The sequence below is a fragment of the Branchiostoma lanceolatum genome, chromosome 13, assembly GCF_035083965.1.
Source record: "Branchiostoma lanceolatum isolate klBraLanc5 chromosome 13, klBraLanc5.hap2, whole genome shotgun sequence".
NCBI classification, from domain to species: domain Eukaryota; kingdom Metazoa; phylum Chordata; class Leptocardii; order Amphioxiformes; family Branchiostomatidae; genus Branchiostoma; species Branchiostoma lanceolatum.
In genome coordinates this window covers 6,409,165-6,435,080 of record NC_089734.1, presented here as the reverse complement: position 1 = coordinate 6,435,080, position 25,916 = coordinate 6,409,165, and the positions used below count along the sequence as shown (strand labels likewise).

The 25,916-nt window shown below is 39.4% G+C and overlaps 1 protein-coding gene across 1 annotated transcript; it reads left to right on the top strand.

Moving 5' to 3' along the window:
• The first annotated feature begins 273 nt into the window (after nucleotides 1–273).
• Nucleotides 274–25,644, top strand: LOC136447319 (corepressor interacting with RBPJ 1-like). The gene is made up of 10 exons (XM_066446088.1): nucleotides 274–477; nucleotides 1,080–1,174; nucleotides 9,466–9,539; nucleotides 10,623–10,677; nucleotides 12,474–12,522; nucleotides 20,741–20,800; nucleotides 21,746–21,803; nucleotides 22,293–22,396; nucleotides 22,819–22,904; nucleotides 23,579–25,644. The coding sequence occupies exons 1-10, from the start codon at nucleotides 406–408 to the stop codon at nucleotides 24,966–24,968; spliced, it is 2,043 nt and encodes a 680-aa protein (XP_066302185.1). The 5' UTR covers nucleotides 274–405; the 3' UTR covers nucleotides 24,969–25,644.
• The last annotated feature ends 272 nt before the right edge of the window (nucleotides 25,645–25,916 follow it).

The window sequence follows — 25,916 nt, the reverse complement described above, 5'->3', positions numbered from 1 at the left end:
TTCAGGAGGTCCGGAGCGGGATTAAAATCGTCCACAGCACATTTGTGCCTCCCTTGTTATTTTGGACTGACCAGGAAGCACCCCTGACCTCAGGAAATGGCGCAGTCCATGTCTGCCCTAAATATTAGAGGGTACTAATTTTTATAGAATAATACAAATACACAAAATATTACATCATTATGCAATATATTTACAAGATTATCCTTCCGTATTGTTGTGAGTCATACCATGACGCACAATTATTTGAAAAATAGTTCCAATAAAATACCCCCATTTGCAAAGTGTAGTGTCCCATCCATGATGGCGTCCAAACAGTGAAGTTGTTCGGACAAACGCACTTTGTTTCTCGACGCTTTTTGAGCCGTTCTTTGCCTCTTAGAAGATACAGAAGAACAACTTTACAAGATGGGAAAGTCATTCGCAAATTTCATGTGCAAGAAAGACTTCCACCCGGCCTCAAAGGCGAACATCAAACGGGTACGTAGGGGCGTCGTTTTGCCCCCCACCCCATGTCATCAAATATTTCAACATGTTCATAAATGTAGATATACATCGAGATTTAAAGTGATCAGCGTACCCAAAAATATGTAAGTAAACCTCTATGATGCTACTAATGCCAGCTGTTAGTAGGTCAATCAAAAGTTCGATTTATGCATGACGTATTTTGTCATTAATTTGTGCTGCGAACCATAATTATAAATATAATTTGCCAACGCCATACTTTAAAGACATTATTGAAAACAAATAGCTTGTGTACAAATTATTTCTTCAGTACATTGTCTTATTTTGCACTTGTGTTACGGTCAAAATTAAATTATAATCTCCAAGCAGACCGCAAAATTATAGCTGCTGGTGAAGATATGTCACACCAAGGAGGTTTTATCTATATAAAACCTCCTTGGTTACACAGCTACGTAGCTGTAGGACTTAGTCTCTTGGCCCGGCAGTCACGGTTTAGCCATTGGGAGATCAATTTTTCCCTAGACATTATGTCCCATGCAGTTTTTTTTGTCTAGTAAAAAGTAGAAGTAGGAGGAGAAGTAAAACCAGTTGTAACCTAATGAACCATCGTGTTCCAGGTGTGGATGGCCCAGCAGAAAGTGGAACATGAGAAAGAGAAGCAAGATGAGTTAGCCTCTCAGTACCACAAGGAGCAGGAGATGTTTGAACACAGGTCAGCCAATCACAACTCTACTTTCATAAGCTTCAAATTATCAGGTTGTCACATAAGTAGTACAGACCTTTAGGGGAAAAGTTTCATTTACATATTCTTTTTCTTCAGATATAGAGACAGATATTCAAGACTATTAGCTACCAGGGGGTCAGGGCGTCCTTTGGATGCCCTACACTTACACTAAGAAAACAAGGAAATTAGACACCCTTCTTTTGGAGGGGATGCCTAGCCTGGAATCCATCCTATTTAGCTTCCGGCCACTACCCTAGCTCCGCTGCGCAACCCAAGCAGCGGAGTTTGGGTAGCGCAGCGGAGCTAGGGTAGCGGCCGGAAGCTAAATAGGATGGATTCCAGGCTAGGGGATGCCCAGAGGACACCCTGTTTCCCTCGCAATTACAGTCTTGGCACACTTTACTGACACACTGCTATTGACACCCATGTACTTGATCATATACATTGTATATGTATTACTAGAATGGGATGTATATGTATATGTATTACTAGAACAGGACAGTTTAGGTACATGAAGATCTAACTTCAAAGTAAAAATAGCTGATAGCATTGACCCACATCAGGGTTAATCCAGGGTTAACTGACAATTTCAAGGGAATCCTGCAGGAAGTATCGATTTCCAAAATCAATGATGCCCTGTTGTACCATGGGAAGAATGTTCTGATAAGGTATTGAATGTACAAATATAAATTGTACATGTACTTGCAAAAACAAAATCATCTTTTTGTAAGTTCGGCAGATGAGCTTAATATAAGTTAATTGCTGTGACTGGAAGTGTAAATGATTCTACTAGTATCTAACACATTTTCTTTTCCACGCATTGAGGAAATGTTACTGTTAGGCATCTTTGTACATGAACTAGGGAAGTACCACCAACAAAGTCATAGGAGGTACATGTACATGTACATACGTATTGAGTAAAACACAGTAAGTAATATGACACTTTCACTATGGACTGTACCATTTTAAAGTTTCAGAGGGGTGATTTGATGAAAGCTTCCATGGATTTTCCTAACATATCTCTTGTCTTAATGTATCTAGTAAAACCTTTCATCTTCTAAAAATAATGACAAATTAGGCCACAACACTGAAATGTATGAAATAGTTGCAAGGAGTTTTGCTCATAATTCTCCATTAAATCTTGCACAATTACCGAATCATATCAGTCTATTCCTTACAATCCACAGGTTATCTCAGAGTCAGAAATATACTGTTCTAGTGACAACTTAATCATTGCAAGATTGGTAGGGTGCGTGTGTAATTACAAAGATCGATATTCTGTGACTTATTATTCCAGACTGTACAGGCAAGAGTCATTCATCTATCCAATATTCTAGGTAGAGATGAAGAATTATTTTTAAAACCAAGAAGTAAATCTTACCAAAGTGAAGTAATTTCATGATTGTTCATCATTTTCAGTACTTTTCCATATTTTCGGGAAGGACAAGAATGTGGTTAAAAGTACATGTATTAATAGTTAGTTTAGACATTAGCTTCATATTTTGAGTTAAATGGGCTCCAAAAATATGACTACTGGAAGCAGTATTTTACATACTGTCAAGATTTTTTTCAATACAGAGTTTTGAATCTTTTCCACATTTCCTTTAGCTAAATAAAGTTAACGTTTTTACTTTCAATGGGACCACTAACATCAGAATACTACTAATACTCTGACTGTGTACCCTAAAAGAGTACCAACCCAAAAAGTAAACGGCTTCTAGTACATGAACGTGTGTTTCATTTGTAGCAGTGGGAAAGTCAGGACTTCCTTTCAATCAGCCTAACTTATTTTCAGAACAACAAAAAAACTTATGAATGAGACCTTAAAGTTAGAATCCTTCCCACCCCATAGTGTATAGGGCGTATTCACGTGACGTCATCACCCCTGCCCTCTGTGGGCGGCCATGTTGGTGCTCACCCTGCAGCGAAGTTTCTCGGTGTCCGACGGTCTCTGAATTTCCAAGGAATGCGAAGTCGTCTGATCGCTGTTTTATTATATGCAAAGAGTCTCCAGCCTCACATCCTTTTCGCTACAAAAATCCAATCTCACCTACTGGAAATGACCCATTATCGACGAGCGAGGAATTTAGGTTTTCCCCAGCAGCCTACAAACATGGCCGCTAAACTGTTTACCGAGAGTACGTATAAAATCAGTTCACAGCATACAAGTGTTCCAAGGCCTGCAACCACGTAGTACAGTGTCTTGAGTGTAGTGAAAAATTTTGTTGGCAGGGAGTACGTTATATCGGGAAAGTTCGACGTTGAAAGACCCCCAGTTTACGAACGTATCTCAAGCAACGACTACACGGTGCCGCGACTGTGTTACACAACGGGCCTGTAATTTGCTTTTCGACCAGATACAAAAGTTTTCCATACACTCACGTTGATTCTCAAACTTCAGCTATTTAGATCCGCTGTTCGTATGTCAGAAATCCACTTTTGTTTCAGTCGTTAGTCCCTTCGTATGTTCCCTCACCTACACGAGAAACGCCAAACCAATCTTACTGTTACCCGATCAGTGTGTGCTTTATCAGTCCCAATCCAACATCTGACCACGAGGCAAAACACCATAATTGTGAGACAAAACGTTTCGAAGGGAAATTGTGAATGGCGTAGAAAACATCTGCTATTTATACGGAGAGTTCCATAGGGCTCAACTATCAAGTGAGCACCAAAATGGCTGCCAGTGCTCGTTGCTAGGGGGGAGGGTCACGTGGCTGAATACGCCCTATAGGGGAAACCATCCTTCACTACATTATATACTTTATATGCAAATATTGTAAAATGTTCCTGTGATGCTTTTTGGGTCTTGTCTGTCTCTGGAAATGGATCTCCTAATATATATTGATTTAAAGTCATGCATATTCATTGTTGGGGCAAAAACAAGAATGACATGTGCACATGTAGGTCTAACGTCTAGACATGATGTCACGCCGTGTCAGACTGCCATAACGTTCACATTATTCTGTCATATGTAGTCATATGTTATGGTCTAGTGCTCAACAGTGCTGCTTCTGAATTGTGAGGTCAAGAGTTGAAGCCTTTAGTTTAGTAGTTTGACTTAAGCCTAAACATTGTATGTGTTAATTTATTAGTAAATAAAGAATACATTCACGGTGTATTCCGTATCACACGAGGTAGCGACCCATAAGAGGGCTGGAACTGAGTGTGATGCGGAATACACCGAGTTGTATTTATGTCATACTCACCTAGGAAAACACACATTTCGATGTGAAATGTGCCAGAAGTTGAGAAAATATTCTGTCCTCAAAAAATTGTAACAACATCAATTCCAATGTACGAATCTGGTATTGGAAGTTTTGACAGCAGCACACACAAACTGTGATAAAGCACAATCAAATTATTTGATGGAAGCCTGTGGCAGTGCAATGCAACTTTGGATCTATACCCTAGAATACAGGCCGGTCTAGAACACACATATCAAATGTTATCCCTGCCCAGGTATTAAGACTAGAAGTAGTACAGTGTACAGTGCATTCATTTTTATTCAACCAAAAGTTTTCTGCAGATAATTTATACCCAAGGACTTCAGCTAGAACTATGGAAAGTTGATTCTGGCAGAGCTACTTTCCCGGTATTAAATTGTGAAAGTACAAATGTTTGGGGCAAAAAGCATAGAATCCGTTATTGATACATGTGCGGGCTTCATATCCTTTAATCGATATTGGAGCATCGCCATAAATTTTGTCTGCAGAGTGCAGAATATTCCAAGGCTTTGATTTCCCCATAAGATTCAGCTACTACAAGAAGGTGGTCCTTTCTCCTCTTAACATTGAATCATAGATACAACAACTGTCTTAGAACTGAAGAATCTTCTATTATCTTCAAATGTTTTGGGCAAAAAGCATTGAATCGATATATATATGCCGGCTTTATATCCTTTAATCGATATCAGAGCATCTTCGTAAATTTTGTCTGTGGAAATATTCCAAGTTTTAGTTCCCCACAAGATTTAGCTGCTACAAGAAGGTGGTCCTTTCTCCTCTTAACATTGATTCATTGTTACAACAGGTGTCTTGGGCAGGTAAGGAAGTACTGAGGTATCTTCTATTATTTCCCGTGGTGCTTGTAAAGTATATGCATTATTTCCCTAGCCTGTCATTAAAAATAAAGGTATTATAGGGAGGAAATGATGATGTGGAGAGATAGTGTGAAAAGTGTTCACCGGTAATCTCTGTAATTGTTCACTATTGTTATATCGTTGATTACTATCTGGTCATTAGATTGTAGTTGTATTTGATTGACTTACTTTACCAAGATGAGCATTTGAGCACTAAAAACTGCTAGTTTTAGCAGTTTTTAGGCAATATTGCAAAGATTTACAAACTACATAGTATATTTAATAACTTATAACAACACTGAGTACAACAGAAACTCTTTGGTCAACAAATTTAAATAGTGTGTTGGGCGCACATGTACTAGTACTTTTGTATATACATGTAATTACCAGGGAAACAGGGCGTTCTCTGGGCGTCTCTCTTTTTTTCAGTCTAGGGTAGCTCCCAAACCCCTTGACTGCTACCTAAAATCCTGATACACACCATCCAAACAAGAGCTATCCTCTTCTCTTCATTTTGTACTTTTTAACCTTTAGATAGATATCTACAGGTTACCAATTGGGTGTGACAAGCCATCGGGCAGAGTCTGTGTAGTCGGCCATTGCCAATTGGTATTCCTGCTCTAACTCTAACCTTGCATGTGACACCAAAGAGCAGCTATATGTACGGCTTATAATACAGACATTACATCATGCAGCGTGCAAAAACTGCAAACCAACGTGACAGTTGTGAATAGTTGGCTGGTTCCACAACAACGTTTTTCAAAGCAGATGTGGAAGGCGTCTGCTCTATGCACTAACGATATTCCAGTAGTATCACAGCAATTACTGTAAATTTAATTTTGCAGTGATTTGGTCATGTTCATGGTTTTAGTAGTAACCACTTCACCACGAATATAAAACCACAGCGAAAATGCTTGTTCTGTCTCCTGCCCATCTACCACCTTTATTCAACTGCAAACTAAAAACCACTGCAAACACTCAATTTTCTCCCTAGTGTGAAATTCAATGCAAACTTAAATGCATTTACACTACAGTATTGCCATACTGACTGCAAATGGACAAGTGTATATTTGTGTGCATATTTTTCAAGATGCAGTTAATATACATGATTCCCATTGTACATGCACAATTCCCAAATTGTAAGTAGAGGTCACAGGAATCAAATTTTAAAGTTACATATGGAAGAAAATTAGTTCTATGCTACAGCATAAAGGACATCATCAAAAAAAAGTTCAAAGCATTTCTCGCTCCACAAAGTCATTGTTGGACAATTTCTGGGAAAGTTTCCGCCTGTTGGAAGACTATTGATTGCAAACTTGGCTGAAGATGCTCGAAGCATAGATTACAGTTGATGTTGTATTCTGGCGGCGTGGTGCTCACGTGCCTCTCGGCTATCAAATGTGTGTCAGAATGCCAAACTGTTATTGGAGGCGGGGGGATATACTGATGCATCCATAAGCACAGGGCTGGATCCGAGAGATGGTATGGCCGCTTCAAATTAATGCTATGGACCACAAGGAAAGACCTGAAACTTGAAGACAAGTACAGGGCTTGAAATACATTGTACCCACCAATAGAGAGCAAATTACTGAAAAATGTTAGCCTGGCTACTATCCTCCGTAGCTGTCTCAGTCTTTTTGCTTGCTGACCACCAGGATAGAGCCAGTGGTTACTATGGAGGATGGTACTCTGGCTAGAAAAATGTAGAAATTGCAGAAAAAGTTATTGACAACTTGCAATTTGGCAACGTTAAAGAATACATGCTGAATGTTATGAATTCAATTGCATTTGGCAGAAATATGTTAAGTATTTAGAGCCTTAATGAGAAATTTTACAGTGTTACTAGACTGCATCTTTATGCTCTTCTAAATATTAAGCAGGTTATGTGCATTTAAAATGAAAAATAAGAATATGTCATGATGTTGAGCATTTTGTATGGCTGACAATTGTGTATGCATATCATGGAGTCAACTATTATAACAGTGTTGCCTGTGAAAAATGGCAACAAGTAGCAATTATTTTCTAGAGGAGCATCATTGCAAATTTGTCAAACAAAGAAGATTGATCATGAGTTTTTCAAGCAGATTCAGATATCCCGTCTATCCACACCTCATTTTGCTCTATATGCCAAGAAGAATAACTTGTGTATTCTGCCAGAATACTACTTCAGCAATATTGCATCATACTTTGACAACTTTCCAGTTGTAACTTGACCCTGTGCAGAGATATCAAAGTTTGTGACATCTGGTGCTCTTCCAGCTTGTTCTGTCATCTGACCTTTTGGAAAGTTTTATCTTTATAAGCAGGGACAGCCATAATTCATCGACTAAGGAGCTTAAAAGTTCAGTTATTTTGGTACATGGCCAGCAGGGCTGGAAATACTCTGTGCTTGTACAACCAAAATTGAAGCTGTGCACCTAATGTTTGACTGTGGGTGTACCGGTGCGCCTTAATATTTGTGTAGGGTTACATAATTATGTAAATTACAAAGTACTATTGTATGCCAATAAAATAGCATACCATTGACATTCAAGTGTCTGAAAGAAAAACCTTTGTTGTATTACTTTGCTGTAGCAATTTTTCAACAACCTAAAACTGTGTTTGCAGTTTTTGCTGACATAAACCATGATACACGTATCAGTTATTTATGTCATGCACCCATAACTTTTTCTGTGTGCCAAAATTTTAAGTGCATTCTATCCTATTAAAAAAAAAGGTGAATTTCGATCCCTGTGACCAGGATATTCTAGTCAGGTAGCTGTGGGGTTGTGTAGTGATGTCCAATCCTCCAGAGAAGGGCATGCCCGGAGGAGGGACCTGACACTGATGGATGGGGTACACATTAGGACTAATAACGGCACCAATCCAAGGGCAGGGCATCCTCTGACCCCGGCAAGTGTCCCTCCCAATGTGATACGTGCGGGGGACACAGAACGATCGGCGCAGCGCCACAAGTTGTGACAGGGGAACTTTCTAGAAGATGACACCCATATGGATAATTCAGTGCTTTGTTGCACAGCTGCACAATGTCAAGGGACCGCATTATTCTGTTTGCAGTGTCACCTAGCAGTGGGAATAGAACCAGTCAGTTGTTATTACCCTGGGGAAGGTAGCAGAAGGACTTCCGAAAAGTAAATATTTTTGGTTGTGGAACAAATAACTGTATAATCCATGTATGAGCCAACCTGATATGACACTCGCATTATTTTACACAGATGGCACTGTTATGCTATTGTGTCGTCGTGTTGTCGTAACGGTTAGGGTGTTTCGACCAGAACCCGGGGGTCCTGGGTTCGAATGCCCTGACATGCCACCAATGTAATGTATGTTCAAAGAATCAAAGGTCAACTTCACTTAATATGGAACACTTTTGAAGAATATTGATACTAACAGATCTGTATTTCGTAGTTGGAATGCCCATACAGTTATTGGTGTATGGTGATAACAATGGGCTTGTTATAAGTTTAAGTATTTTATATTGATTGCTGTTTTTAACTCTAATGTTTACTGTTTCTAGTAAGAGCGTTTTAACTGCAGTTTCAACATATTTCAAGTGACTTGTACATTTGTTACATGCAAGTTGTTACCAATTAAAGTGAAACTGAGTATGCTTGTTCAGGTCCTCTCCCTAGTGCTGAATTTGTTGTGATTGTTAAGTACTAAGTTTTCCATTGTGTTAATGTACATAATATAGCAGAAATAGTGCCACATTTAATGGTATCACCACTCTTTGTGTTTTGATCATCCTTGCTCAAGACCAGCTGCAGTATACTTGCACATTTCCTCTACTTTGGGAAGGTGATAAGTCCTCTAAATGTCTTGCCCCAGGGCAGGCTCTTAGCTAGGATTTATAGACAGGGCGTCCAAAAACATGTGTGTGTGTGTGTGGGGGGGGGGGGGGGGGGTCTCTGTGTTCACAATTACTCAGTAGCTAAAAATGCATGCGAAATCATGCTGCCCCAGTGTTTGCTTTGAAGGAAAAACAACAGTGGCAGTATGTGTGGAGAAACCGGGTGTCCTTTCGGTGTCTCCTGCAAAGGATGGTGTCCAATATCTTTGTTTTCTTAGTGTAGGGCGTCCAGAAGACGCCCTGATGTCTTGCTACCTAATAGCCTGCTATAAACGTTCTGCCCCAGGGTGTGGGATGATGCAAACGTCCATGTCAATTGCTGTTTCTATCTGCCCTTCTGCTGTACAGGGGTCTGCTGGCGGAAGATAAACAGAAGCATGAGCTCAGCTTCATGTACGTCGCGCCGACTGGAGCAGAGAAAGGTGACACCTTCATCTCTTTCTTTATTCTGTCAAGGAAGCTGCAAGGCATCTGACTTTGATTGTAATAACCACTTAAGGACATGTTTAAGGAATGAAGATAAAAGAGAAACATCTAAAAGTGCCTGAAGTCGAAAGGTGATGTTTTTACCTCTTACTCTAATGTTAAAAAAGAATCTGCAAGACATCTGACTGGTATGTACACTTTGGTTGTAATAACCACTTATGGAAGTGTTTAAGGAGTTTAGATAAGAAGTTACATTATGCAACCATACATTTTCTTGCAGACCTTGATATTTTCTTCTGGTTTGTCAAAATAAACTAAGTCTGTATAATAAAGATGAATGAGGGAGTGTGCGTGTGTATGTGCTGGGTAACGAAATATAATTTTTGTATCGCAACCCAAGTGTAAGCTATAGAAAAGTAGTTATGAATTGTGTCAATTTGAACAGGAGAAAAGTGCTATTCCATAAAGATACTTGCTTTATGAACATGTGATATATACACTTGTGAGGAAGTCTTTGTGACTACAGATTTCATTTCCGTTGCTGGTGCACGTATTGTGCAAATTGAGTGCAAAGTGCCCAGTAATTGCACACAAATTTGTGTTGGAACAAGAGGAGAATGACTAAAGAGTTAGACATCTATGGCACTACTCTCATTTCAGGAAGAGCTTATCTTTTCAAACTTTGCCTCATGTTAAAAACATACATGTCAGCAAAATATACATGTCCGTACATAGAGTAAAATTTCCTTTTGATGCATTTGTTATAGAATATATGTTGGAAATGAACAAAGCAACCTGTGCTAATATTTATATTCTTTCTTTTTTTCTCCATGTCCACAATTGCATCAAACAGACAAAGTAAGTCTTGATTTCACATACTTTACATAGTGAATTTTTATATAGAAATATACATTTATACATTGATTTGATACCAGTCACACAAGTTGATACTAACATTAGAATAAGAGTTCTGAATTGTTATCAATCATGGAAATATGATATTTTGTCATGCCTTTTTTGTAAGTAGGCATACAAATTAGAGAATGTGTAGGTTTACAGAGTTCTTACATTTTAGAAAGAAGAAGGGGAAGAAGAAGTGAAGTTTGAATGGCAGAGGAACGCTCCCAGACAAGCGTAAGTGTTCTTCTTTATATTCTTGGATTAGTTCTTTGAATTTTGTGGGTTATGGTCACAAGAGCAGGGTTCTCACTAAGATTTTTTACAGCATAGGGGGCATCTTAGTGCAGGGAAGTATTGCAGGGGGGTCTGGGAGTGTCCTCCCCTGAAAATCTTAGATGTATAACTCTCTGAAACACTATTTCCTGCACGTTTAGGGCCAAATTTTGTGAAACAAAGCCAAAGTTTTTTACCTTTTTACTAAACAACAGAGCATAGGGGCCCAAACACAGCACGGTGGCCCGTATGCTCAACTGTGCTGGCGAGAACACTGAAGAGGAATGTACCACCGTAAGCATTTTGTGCAGAACACAACTCATTCTTAACCACTGATTTCCCAAGGTTCTGAGGACTTCAAACTAATCTTTGATCTGAATCCTCTTGAAACCACAGGCAATTTTTTTGTCTGGATTTTCAGTGGTTAATTCTTATTTGTCAATTAAAGTTAGACTTAGACATTGAGGGAAGTACTACATTTAATGCAAAAATAAATCGAAGAACAAAACTGGAGAGACTTACAGAGACTCTATCCAGTTGTTTGATTTATTTTGTATAAAGCAAATCTTACTTGCTTTCCTTACCAACTGTTTTAAAGAATATGTATGGCATATGAAATGTGAGGAAGTTTGGACTACCAAAATGTTGCCTGCAAATTACGAATGTATGTAAAATGTCTTGAAACTACAGGCACTTGTTTTGTCTTTATGTTCAATGGTTAGCAACTCTTACCTACTTCCCTCACCAACTGTTTGAAAGAATATGTATGGAATATGAAGTGTAAGGATGTGCGAGACTTAGTCCTTGATGTTGCCTGTATTCTGTACACATCCCACTGGCTTTAGTTCCAGCACTATCGGACCGATGCACGCAGATTGGCACGTAGTCCCGGCTCTTCAAGTATTGAAGACCGAAATGCCTGTACGGCTCAGGAGGCCCATTTTGGCTTTGCGTTGGGATTGGGAATGGGCCCTCTGCAAGTTGGTCCAATCAGGCCGGGATAAAGATGAATAAAGCATTCACGGCAGGAGAGAGAAGTTTGTGGCAAGGTCTTCCAAATGGCAGAATGGTCATGGGTGACATTCTACATAGTCATGGCTTGAAATTCATATTTTGCAATAGGTGCACTGGTGCACAGAAAGAAATTTGGTTGCACAACATAGAATAAAGTACAATATCAGCAAAATGTAATTAGAAACCCTACTGCCTCTCTTAAGAACTTCAATCTGAAACTCTAACTCAAAACTTTAAACAAGTAGTACATCAGTTTTAGTTCTGTTCCACAAAAAGAAATATCTGTGAAAGGAGGGGATCTGAAGATTTAAAGCATACAGCTTACTAAAGATGAAATTAGAGGGTATTTTCAAAGTACCATCATGTAACACTTACTGCATCCTTACTTTTCCAAGTGTCAGCTCAGATGACTTAAATCAAATAGAAAGTGACGAGACAGAATTGAAGCAGAGCATTCAGAAAATCTATAGCTATACTGTTTTTAAAGTTTTTAATGACGTATTGCCTGAAATGTTATAAATCACACAATTCAGCCTAGGGCTGCAATGTTCGTTCAATTTTGATAAACCATTCATTCATTCATTCATTCATTCAATCAATCAGAAATTACAGTTAAAAAGAAGGGGACTTGAAAAGTTTTTTCCAAAGACTGTAGACCTTTAAGTTTTACAGCTATGTCTTAGGTCATACATTCTTAAAACCATGTTCCAGTAAGTCGGCTAATTCCCTTTCTGTACATGTAGGTACGCCAAGAACGACCCCAACATCAGAGATCAGCCGTTCGGCATCCCGGTAAGATCAGCGCTCCTTCTTCCATCAGGAGTTTTATTGTGCTGTAGTCCAGCCCCACTTTGGCCTGATCATGTCAATTCTCCGTAGTATGTCCAGATGCTTGAATTTAGTTACCTCCATGAAAATGGAGGTATTGTTTGGGCCTTTTTCAGTTTTTGTCTGTTTGTCTTCTGTGCACGTCTGTTTGTGTGTGTGTGTGTGTGTGTGTCTGCATGTCTGTTTGTATGTGTGTGTGTTCAATTCTTTCAAATGTTGGATGACAAAATTCTTTATACACAAGTGTTTTATTTGAGAACAACATTTTGGGGAACTCTTCATCTTGTGACTTGCCAACCCGATGAAACTGTCCACGGCTTTCAAATGTTGCTTGAAAGTTCTGGTGGGCTAATGATAAGTATTGAGCCGTGTCGAGATGTATGACAGTTGCTGTTGGCATGCACATGAACTTCAATGGGATCAGGGATGCTACGGAGGGTCATGCACCGGCGCAGCTGGACATCCATCCAACTCGGAATTCTCTTTGATAGCAGGACTTCAAAGGTTTCTCGGTGCATTGACTTACACCCTCCCCCGGAGCTTTGCAGACTGGGTGACATGTCATAGCTCTTACAACATTTCCGGAATACTAAGAGAGCCATAAAAGTAGCTTACCGGGCTGTGATACAGGATATTATAGATGCGCACAGACAACTCGGGTGAGTTTTAGTCCTATAAAAAAGACTGAGAAAAGAGATACTGGTACATTTTTGTATGACAAGTGATATCAGACTGAGTTGAGTATTCAAAAGCATATAATGTACATGTTCTTGGTTCGTTCAGATCCTCGTAGTGCCTAGTGGCACATAAGGCAGCAAGTTTCCTGGCTGTTTCAGTAGCACAGCATATTTCTACAAGGGAAGGGTTGCCAGCCATTCCTCTTTAACATGCTCGAGGTTCCTCCTTGTAGACGGGACCTCCTATACTTTTGAAAGACGGTTACAGGCAGCCCCAACGAAGATGCCCTTCCCAGGATTAAACTGGGGTCTCTCACTAATTACCAACTAATTTAAACCAGGTGCTCAACTATGAGGCTGCTGCCATTTTAGCTACAGGGGCATCCCTGGATGTACAAATGTACATATGAAGTGAACTAAACATGTTGACTTCAAAACTGGTGTCTATCAACTTCCCACTCCTTAGAGAAGCATAATTCTTCATTTCTTGAACAGGATTTTTGAGGAAGAAAAACAAGATTGACATTTTCTGAGAGTGACTGTGGAAACTTATGGTAAACAACAAAACTATACGTTTGTTAGGCATGTAAGTTTTGTTCTTGGTCTTCTATACATATTTTGAGGTCAAAGAAGAAAATTGGACAATCTTTCTTTGTCAGACTTTCTTTGTGTGTTGCTACTGATGCAGTTATCGTCGACATTATTTTACACCTTCACTTGTACTGTAAACAAACTATTGTTGAATTGAGTGAGTGACTAATGTGCTAGGGCTCCTTCATAATGGGTGACTTGTGAAGTAGCATTTAAATTGAACTTAATAAGTTCTTCTGTAATACATTGCACCTTGTTAGGTAGATATAAGACGCATGATAATTATATGAATTGTTTTAAAAGGAAATGCAGTTGTCAATTATCAAGCTCACTTCATGCTGAGAAGATTACAAATAAAGTAATTAGTAAGACATAATTCTTGACATCTTTGATGAGAATAGATACAGTATGACTATAGTTAGATATGATGCATATATTGTGGTTTGCTTCTGTCAGTTATTTTCCAAACAGACTAAACCGACAGGGTTACCCTTTCTGAACCCTTCTAGAAGTGATAAGAAATCACTGACAACTTTACCACACAATTTATTGTCAGTTCTTGTCTATCCCTTTGGGTCCTGCCAAGAGCAAGTTGCATACCTCTGACTTATTGCAACAAGAACATGCCAAGATTAGTTTGAAAGGCAAAGCCGGTGAAGAAAGGGAGCCAAAATGAAAGACACATTCAAATATAGACTGGTACCATCTGAAAAGAAATGGTAACATTTTCTTTATCATAATGAAAGAATCAAAGATAGTTCAATTTACGCCAAGCCTACTTGTACACCAGGCGCTAGTCAAGAAAAAACAGTTGCAGATTTTGCAGATATCTTACTTTACCCCAAAAGTTCATTTTTTTTCGTTCCGCATTACCTATTCCGATTTTCTTTATGTTAATTAAAGAATTAAACATGACTAAATTTATGACAAGCCCATATGTACTCCAGGCATTGATCAAGAAAACAATTAGTGATAGAATGCACTTCTTGCAGCTGTGTTACATGACCCAATATTTTTTTTTCCATTCCGCATTACCTGTATTGCAATTTTCTTTATGTTAATCAAAGAATTAGACATAGTTGAATTTATGACAAGCCCTTGCATGTGTACTCCAGGCATTGATTAAGAAAAAAACAGTGATAGAATGCACTTTACCAGCTGTGTTACGTGACCCCAATAGTTCATTTTCCCCGCATTATGCATTACGATTGTCTTTATGTTAATCAAAGCTAAATTTGCTAAACTATGCTAAATTTATGACAGACTCCAGACATTGATTAAGAAAAAAACAGTGATAGGATGCACTTTTTTCAGCTGTGTTACGTGACCCCAATAGTTCAGTCTTTTTGTTCTGCATTACCTATTCCCATTTTCTATATGTTTATTCAAGACTTAAACCTTAGCTAAATTTATGACAGACTCCAGACGTTAATTTAGAAAAAAAACAGTGGCAGAATGCACTTTCTCAGCTGTGTTACGTGACCCCAATAGTTCAGTCTTTTCGTTCCGCATTCCCCATTCCCATCACAATCCTGGTATTGATCAGAAAATCTTCCTAGATTTCTCCCCTCTCCGTTAGATTGATCAGGTATTTCTCCCTGCGCTCCGGCATTAAATCATGAGCATCATTATCCTGTGTTTTTGCTCGTGGTGGCGGCTGCAGCATACTAAGGTGGCCATAAAATGTACAGTTGGGAGACATTCATCAGTTACCTAGCCATAGCAGGTGGGACCTGAGCAGTTTACAATAGGAGACTAGTCCATCAGAAGTGCTCACTAGAAGAGGTACTGTTACTGCATTTAAGTTCGCAGGGATTTGTTTTCGGAGAAAATGGAGTGTTTGCAGTGTTTTTTAGTTGGTTACCACAAAAAACGCGAACTTAAGACTACTGCAAAAATTTCTGCATTTACAGTAGTTGCATTGCCTTTACCTTTTTTTAATTCACTAAAAGAGGTACAGTACTGTAACTGCATTTAAGTTTGCAGGGATTTGATATCACGGAAGGGAGAAAATGGAGTGTTTGCAGTGGTTTTAAGTTTGTAGCTGAAACAAAGGGGAGGTGGGCTGTAGACAGAACAAGCATTTTTACGGTGGTTTAAACTTTGCAGTGAAGAGGTTACTGCAAAGAATGCAAGCTACTGCAAACATTTCTGCATTTATAGTAGTAATATTGCCTTTAGCTTTTTTCAATGTAGTGCCCTTAACAACCATTGTTGGATGCATATAATGACCTGGGTATTGATTACAGTTACTGTAGTTCTTTCAAGTTTTCGTTCTTTAAAGTTTATAGTGATTGCTAAAAATGTGAGTAACTTTATGAATGATCAAACTTTTAGGAGCATTGGGTTGATGTTACATGTAGCCCAAGCTAATCCAATTGTTTGGTTCTCAATTTTTGTGTGAATTTAATGGAGCATCTTGTGGTTGATTCATATCCAGGATGATACATTGTGATCTTTTTAATTAGATCAAACAAAGATGCAGTTTAGAATACATGACATGATTTGTGATTTTTTTCTTTCCAAATCAAAAAAGGACGAAGCTGACAACCAAGAAATTGAATTGATGTGGCCTTATATATAAATAAACCATGACACATGCATTGAGAATTCACAGTTCAACCACCTTAAGTTTATATTCTTGCTCACCATGCATTCAAATGTATTACCCGCACATGTACATACATGTATGTACCATGCATTCACCTCACAGTACAAAACTTCCTTACATTGAAGTCCCAAGTGTTTCATAAATTCCATCCTATCACAGCTTCTTTTAATAAAAGAAGCTGTGATAGGATGGGACTCTTAAACTGTTAAACATTTTGACTTCTCAATGGGGCGCTTACCAAGTATAGACTTGCTAATATGTACATGCACATTATACATTGAATAGCTGAGACCGCAAGAACAGAAGCTTTAAGAAATCAAATTTGTTATTAAGCTGCACACTTGGCAAAGTAGGCAGCCATTTCAAATGTTCCAGTATGTACATGATGAAACCTGTCTACTTTTTCTGTTCTGACTAGCCCCTGAGTCATACGAGGTGGGGTCAAAAAGTACTGCCAAGTGATTTTATAACAAGCTCATTTTGTCATTGCATGAGTTAAAATTTGGTACAAATTGAGACATTTGAGTCTCAAGAAGATATGAGCCTTAACCTTTGTGCCAAATTCAAACTCATTTGATGAATAAATGAGCTAGTTGTAAATCACTTGCATTACTCTTTGATTCGACTCAACTCTCAAATCACTTTAAGGCACAGAATATGTACTGTTGGTATGATGTATGACATTTTACCAATCTTCAATGCAAGTACATGGGGGAAAGGAAGTCAAATCTTCCTGTCATTTCCTCCGGCAAGACGTTATCATGTAGAAAGAACAATGGCGTATATGCTCACTCTACTTTGCCGTGATATTTTGCGGGAGTACGCCTGTAGCTGTGCGTGTGTGTGATAGTAAGATAACGCTTGAAGTGAGTAGTGGGAGGGATAAATTTGGTACAAATGGGTTCGATGACGGTAGGAGGAAGACTGTCGCAGAGCTGGCGTTCCCTCTGCTTGGCTGGTGTAATTTGTCTTGAATAGAATGTGAAGTCACCAATGCAGAATTCTTAACCAGCTTAGGAACAAGGACTTGGAAGAAAACTTCAAACCTGTACAAGTGACCACCTTTACATAAGGACCACCTCTACGTAAGGACCACCTCTACATAAGGACCATCTTGCCAAATTTTGTGACCACTTTTTAGTGGTCCCTAGATAATTTTTCCATGGACACAAGCCCTAAAAATCCTGTCTATGATGACCACCTGTCCACAAATACCAGGCTTTATCGATCCCCTGAGTGATTTCCTTGTGCTGAGTTTTGACTAAATGATATTGCTATTAGCTCAAAAGAAAGTAAAACACAGACTACAGCTGAAAAATCCTCTCACTGTAATCTTGGACATGAAACAAATTGCTGACAGAACACCAGACGTCCCCCCCATTTCCAGGCCGTGCCATGAATAGTTCCTCTCCGAGTCTCAATGATAGTCATAAGCCAGGCGGAACCCAGAGATAAGGGCAGTTCAATGGGTCTTCCCGTCTTGCAGGTGGGCCATAAACATTGGAACGTAGCCTGTGCAAAGACAAGATTAGCACGTACAATCCTTTATTGTTCCTGTGAGACTGTATGGAACATTACTCCTCAAAACGTCTGTGGGGGAGCTTTGTACGTCAAGAAAGTTAAAGAAGCTCTTCAAGTTCATTTTAGTGTTAAGTTGACAAGGTGTCATACAGTCGCAATTTTTTTTTTTCAGTTTCAGTTTTATTGATATCAACTTGCATCTGTAAACTTACAGGAAGATCACTCTCAGAATATAGAGGAAATATTAGGATTAAAAAACATCAACGGCAATTAGTATAAGTTATATCCACATTGAAATCTATACAATTTGAAATATGAACGTTTGAGGTCAACAATGAAAATTGCTGAGAACTGACCAAAAAACATTGGGTGATTCCAATTCTTTGGGTTGGAAATGGCAGTTTAAAGATCTTTCTTCATTCTCACTTGAGTCAAGTTAGGAAATAGGTGTTAAGTGCCTTTCCCAAGGGTACAACATTGGGGCATGCTAAACACATACAGAACCCAGGACCTTCAGATTTTAAATCAATAACCCAAGCCACAAGACTGCCTTGCCACTTTATTTATTTATTTATTTTGATTTACCACATTTTGTGGAAGGATTGACATAACAGGTGAACTATCACCTTTTCAAGATGTCATCCCAGACCGGACAGTAATATTTGGACCATCGCACACCGGGGCATGCCCCTACTCTTTTTCGAAAGGTGTGGTGGGTTCTTTAACGAGCGCGGGGTGTTGCTCTCCCCAAACACGGGACCTCCATTTAACGTCCTATCCGAGGGACGTCCCTAACCCGAGATGAGCTAGGTACTCATTTACGCCTGAGTGAAGAGAGGAAAGTCGTGTTAAGTGCCTTTCCCAAGGGCACAACGTCGGGGCGCAAGTTCGGACATGTCTCTGGGCGCACCTGGGATTAGATCCCGGGACCCATTGTTTGACAGCCGCGTGCTCTACAGTTGCGCCACACGACGCCACTTTCCTGCCTAACTCATTGGTGTACATGTTTGATGTGGGAATTGTAGTGTACACAGCATGCATATAAAACTCCTTCCACTGTTTTTTAATCATCCCATGTCATAAGAAGAATATAATACTCATTTCAATTGCAGAACAATGCTTTTGGCACTATATACTCACTACAATTACTCTGCTGTAACTTTACTGTGGATATAAAATCCTCAACATGATAAAAGAGAACTAACATATTCTGTGGTTACCAGCCCTTGAGCTATATGTGCCAGCGCAGAGCTTTACAGTCGGCCTGTGATATTGTCGCTGGATAAGGCACTTAATTCACGACGCAATTGTAGCCGAGGATAATTGCATTTCCAATCTATAGGTAAATCTTTGCTCTGTGTTGCAGGGTGCATGTAAAATACAGATTCAACATGCACACTTTGGAGAGTAAAGAATATACAATGTAGCACACGGCTGGAAATATGGAAATGTGTGTTTTACATCCAATACAGATTTGAGGTGACTGTTGCTCAAGAATTTTACCCCTGCGGAAGTAGATTTTGACAGAAATGCATTCTGTGCACAGAAGCTTTCTTTCTGTCAACAGTAAATCTTGAAATTTTGTGGTCGATCAATGTTTGCAGTTTTTGCGGTAAACTTAGTTCACCACAGAAATGCTTGTTCTGCCTTCTCCCTTGTTTCAACTGCGAACTAAAAATCACAGGTTGCAAAATAAAATCCTTGCAAACTTTTTAAAGGTATGTATACAGTAGTTACTTAGTACATACTTTTCCATTTTGCATGGACGGCTGAAGCCTTTTCTACTCCCAACATCTCAAAGTAAATTAGTGGAGTTTCGGGTAATTCTTTTACTTCTCAAGTTATCTCAACTTATCTCAGCACCCTGTAATAGGTTCATTAATTCTGCTTCTAGATCTACAGAAATCGAACCTGAAATGCGGAAAACTTTCCACTTAAACCAGTGGGAGCCTCTGTGCAACAGATTCTATAGATGAATGTTTTGTCAGTAGTGAAGAGTTTCCTTACTTGTTACATCTCGTCCCCAATCCCTTTTATTCGCCTCTGGAGAGCTGTGAAACTCCCAAGCCTCTCAAGATACCTCGGAAGTTTACGGCCACCAAATAAAAACTGTGTAATGTAAGCCGCCTATCAGCAGTTGCTGTGATTTTCCACAGCGAGATAAAAGAACAATGATAACGGGATGTCCATTTCTGGGGCTGAGATTTACTGTTTGCTTGGGGGATTCTGTCCTGTGTTATTGACTTTGCAGTTTGCTACTGTAGAAATGAAAGAGTTCCAAAGATGAATAGGAATTTCTTGCTCTGGTAGCTAATTTATCGTAACAATTCGACTGACTGCACATGTAACATGACTCCAGGGGTTCCCACAAAGTTGTAAAGCTGTTAAGAGGTATTAAGCAGAATTCATGTTTTAAAGACAATAATAAGGTGTTTTGTGGGCAGTAAAAGAGAGATTTAAGACCGAATGTAGCACACTATCTGGCTGCTGAGATTCAATTCTCTGGTTGGTACTTCTGTGTGTTTTCTTGTAGGAAGTTTAGCAAAGTCAGCATTTTGAGAAAGAAGATTTGGAGTTGTTTTACTTCTTAAAACATAATAGGGTACATTGTATCTCCTTTCATATAGTGTAATATACAGTGAAAAGACTTTTTTGTGTAAGGTTTTTACTTCATCCCAAGGAATTTAAGAATTGTTTTTGGTATGTGTGTGCCTGTGTGTGTGTGTGGAGGGTGAAGTCTGCCATCTCTAATTGCCTTGATTTTCTCTTCTTTTCTATACAGGTGAGGAATGTACGTTGCATCAAGTGTCACAAATGGGGACATGTCAACACAGACAGGGAGGTACGTTATCAACATTACATCTTGCTATAATGCTCATTATCTTCTTCACTTTCTTCAAACTCCTGATGACAGGCCTAGATGTTGTGCCCTTGACAGAAATTTCCCACTTCAAAAATTGGTTAGGGTAAGTTCAGTAGCTCTTCCCTTTCCTGACTTGGAGAGAGGAGTGCTGTTTCAGTCCTATTTGATTTTGAATTGGCCTTCAGTCACTTTTGAGTAAAAAAAACAACAACAAAAAACTCAAGATCTGTTCAAAATCATTTCCAGAATCTCTATAGACACCTGCACAGACAAAATATATACAATGTATCTTGCAATTTCATATGGAATTGACTTTCTCCGCGATGCTCTCAAAACTTTGTCTCACACTTTATTTCTGATTCATACATGTAATATATGAGTCCATGATATACTGGGTATCAGTAGGAAGAGTGAAGGGCTAGCAACATTCATAACTCAAAATTGCTGGTATAATCTGTCTATGTTGTCTCATAAGCCCTACAAAGAATATCCTTCTGGCCAAATTGTTGCAAAGCTTTCAAAGCAGTTCTGGGCTTATGAGGGATGGTTTGAACAAATGAAGCAGCTAGCACAGCTATATCTTTTCGTAACTGTAGGCTATACTGTTGGAAAAAGCAGGGTTTGATATTCAGCACTTCAGTCAGACTGTTTTTTTTGCTCTGTATGGTGGATATACACCCCAACAAAATGTAGATATTATCAACTTAAAGATAAAAACCAAAATCAAGAAGACTTAGCTACCAAAGTGGTGAAAGCATTGATTGATTTGATACAACATAACTTTGTATGATTTGTAGAATATGAGCAATAATGTTAGAAAAGTATGATATCACAACTAGTTGGAGGGTTTCAGGTTTATACATGTATACACATGCAAAACACACACGTCAACAAGTATTCTTCATGACCCTTTTTTCCCTCCAGTGCCCGCTGTTCAACATGTCTGGACTGGCCAGCTCCAAGTCAGACGACCCAGACCAACGTAAGTCCCTGTTGAGGGAGCCTTAACTTTGCACATCTACATTAGCAGTGATTAAATCATTAAGGGTACTGACAGATGTGGCTGTGAACAACTTTGTAAAATATGGCGAAAATCCAAAAGTCCTTTTCCAACCAACATGTAGTTCAGCAAGGAGTGAGGAATTTGAGGTGTACAGCATCAGGTTGAAGCAAGGAGGTTTTATCTTGAGAAAACCTCCTTTTTTTAAGTCAAGAATGCAGAATAGTAGATGCAATATGTACATGTATGCCTCTCATATGATGATGATGATGATGCCTCTCAGCATTCTTATGTGCTAGATAAGTGACTGTAAGAAGTGAACTATGTTCAGGCACTTAAGGGAATTGTCGTGTTTCCTGTTTAATTACATTACGTGACATCGTATATTGATTCAAAGTGATTGATATATATCAGTGTCCAGACAGACTGTCCTGTGTGTCTGTCTGATTGTTCTTGTTGCTTTCCTCTTAGCGACCGTGTCGACCTCTGACCTCCTGGTCGGGATGCGTAGTGAGGGTCTGATGCTGAAGGACTCCGTCTGGGGCCGCAAGAACGACCCCAAGGCCGCCAATCAGGTACAGATGCAATCTACAAATCTTGACTTCTGTGACCTTAGGTCATTGTGCACCTTCATTCTATGTAATGAAAAAGTGCCAAAGAAGTCTAACCATGTAATATCTTAAAGTTTGTATCATGAGTTGATTACTATAGACCATTTGGCATTGCGGACAAGTCAAGTGAAGCTATTTTCTAAATAAGTGATCATCACTTTAATCAATTACAATTCAAAAGATAGCTTCTCTAAGCTTGACTTGACTCATGATGCCAAGTAGTCTATAGTAACATACTTATGAATCAGATACAAACTCAATATATTTTTCAGATCAGATGTGATGTTGTTTTTGTGAATGATATATTGAGTGGTGTAAGTCACTTGGAATATTTCTGTTGTTGTAAGGCAAATGTAGCATCTTCCTTCCTTCTTTCCCCTCTGCAGCAAATGGTGGTCAGTGAGGAAGAGGAAGACCCTGAAGTAGAGTTCCTCAAGTCTCTCACCACCAAGCAGAAGAAAAAGCTACTCAAGTAAGTACATCTTGTTTGAGCATTTAGTCCTAATCTTATCTGTTTTCAAAGAAACAAAACCCCCTACCTTCGTAGTCTGCAGTATCAGTCTTATGCAGGTTACGTGAATTTATTAATTTTTCTATTGGCTAGTGGCAGTTGTCTGTGTAATTGGTACAAAAGTTCTCTTTGCTGCCCTTTTCTGCCTCACTAAGACCTTTGTTTCAAATGCCATGTCATAAACTGTAATACAGGACAGTAAGTTTGCCTTTAATAGTCCTGTTATGGTGTGACCTTCTGTACTTGTTAGGGTTCTAGGGAACAAGTATCAGTGTGACATTTATGTTACTACATGTACTACGACATACTGGCAGGATTAACTAATACCATTTGAGAGGGATATTGCCAGTGTAAATTTTCTCTTTAAGGACAAAGGATGCCCTTTTAGAAAAGTGGGCACACCTCTCGTTTTGAATGTCATGAATTCCAAGGCATAAATATTTGCAACCATACACATTTGGAATGTTGTGTTTTTTTTCTAACAGTTACTGTTGTGTGTATCCTGGCATGAATTGATAATTATATGACTCATAGGAGAAATATAAAAGACTTTCTGGTATATAACCAAAAAGGCACCAATTGTCAGACACATCCTCAGCCAAATGATAAACATCAACTTTGTGTTTTGCTAACAGGAAACTTGATAAGCTTGAGAAGAAGGAGAAAAAACAGAAAGCGGGGAAGAAGCAGAAGAAAAAGGACAAGAAAAAGCACAAGAGACGTAAGGACTCGTCATCGTCTTCAGACAGCAGCTCAGAGTCAGACAGCGAGGACGAACGAAAGCGGAAGAAACACAAGAAAAAGGCAAAGAGGAAGAACAAGAAGAGGAAGGAACAAAGCTCAAGCAGTGACAGTAGAAGTAGTAGTGAGAGCAGTTCAGACAGTGACTCTGAGGAGGACAATGGAAAGAAACGTAAACACAAACGGAAGAAGTCAAAGGACGACTCCCAGGTCAAAAAGAGGAGGGTAGAGGAGGATCATGTAGGGCAGGGTGTAGCTGGGAGACCCATAAAAACAGAGAAACACGACTACGATTATAGCAGTTCGAAGAATAGATATGATGATAGTAAACAAAACACAGACATCAGCAGAAACTCAGAGAGGTATGAGAAAGGTCAGGATCGTGGAAGAGACCATGAAGACAAATACAGGGTAGACAGGGATGACTCTGGCAGGGACAATTATTATAGGAATGAGGATGACAAAAATGACAGAAGGGATAGGGAGGAGAGGAAATACAGTAATGGCAGACACGAAAAGGAGGGCAAAGAAAGACATGACAAGTATGAAAGGGATGGGTATGATCACAGAGGGAACAGCAAGGGTGGGCATGGCAGGGATGAACAGCACAGTAAGGGCAGAGACAGCAGGGTTGTGAGAGACAGCGGAGGGTATGACAGCAAGGAAAGACAGCACATTAAAGATCGAGACAGCAGGGTTGTGATAGACAGTCAAGGGTATGACAGCAAGGAGAGACAAGGCAGTGGGGAGAGAGACAGCAGGGGTGGGAGGGACAGCCAAGGGTATGACAGCAAGGAAAGACAGCAGGGTAAGGACAGAGATAGCAGGGGTGGAAGGGATAGCCAAGGGTATGACAGCAAGGGAAGACAGCACAGTGAGGACAGAGACAGCAGGGGTGGGAGGGAGAGTGGAGGGTATGACAGCAAGGGAAGACTGGACGGTAAAGACAGAGACAGCAGGGTTGTGATAGACAGTCGAGGGTATGACAGCAAGAAAAGACAGGACAATAAGGACAGAGACAGCAGGGGTGGGAGGGACAGCCAAGGGTATGACAGCAAGGGAAGACAGCACAGTGAGGACAGAGACAGCAGGGGTGGAAGGGAGAGTCGAGGGTATGACAGCAAGGAAAGACAGGACAGTAGCAGAGGTGACCTTTACAGGAGGGAAAGGAGTGAGATCAAAGAAAGGGAAAGGTCCTCTGGTAGTCATGGCAACCACAGGAATCATAGGTCGCATGAGAAGCATCGGCCACATGATCACGACAACAGAAGGGACAGGCGATGATTGTGTGGTACCTGCATGTAGTACTGAGCACGCCTAGCAGGATAGAAGCGTACTGCAGGGCAACTGCTGAGGAAGTGTATCAATGTTTGGACCAATGTTCAATGTAAAATTTAGTGTGAAAATGACCAAAGAAAGTTTTCGGCTTGATTTAACTGTTTTGTGCTTTGTGGGTGATATCAATGGCATGATGATGACATCAAAATAAAATCAAGTCTCAGATTATCCTTTAGCTAGTAGATTTATAGATCAGCTTGCCATAATTGGACACTATCGTTAGCAAATCATCTTGATACATAATCAGCCTCAGTAAACCAGAAAGAAGGTAGACGCCATAATGATCCTGTTAATGTTAGCAACCTGTATATGAAGATTGCTTTTTAAATTTTCCTGTCCTTTGTTTTTAGTGAATCCTGTACGTGTACCAATATCTTTTGAGTGTGAGTGATATAGTATCGTTTTCCTTTTTCTGATGTAATGTTTGTGTAAACATGGCTAGAATAGGCAATAGGCTTTTCAATTTCTATTGGTGAAGTTTATCCATTTGAAATGAAGTTTCTTGTACATGTATGTGTGATGTCACATATTTCATTACTGTCCACAGCATGTTGTACAGTATTGTGAGAATGTTAGATGGCCCTTGGTCTTAGACAATAATCATTACATTTTGTCAGCCGTATGTTGGTTGGTCGGTCTCTTTGTGAGTGCAACACATCCTTCTCTGCTACAGAAAATTGGTAATCAGGACAGGAAAACTGGACGTAAACTTTTGAAAGAAAGATAACATGTCAAATATATATCTTCATAATTTAAAACGTTCTGAATTTTCAAGATATATATTTAGCATTTTATCTCTTTCCTTATAGATTATACATTACATTTTCTTGTCAAAGATTAACTTTAAAAGAAAATCTGTTTACTGCACCATACCAATCATTGACACAGGGTCTG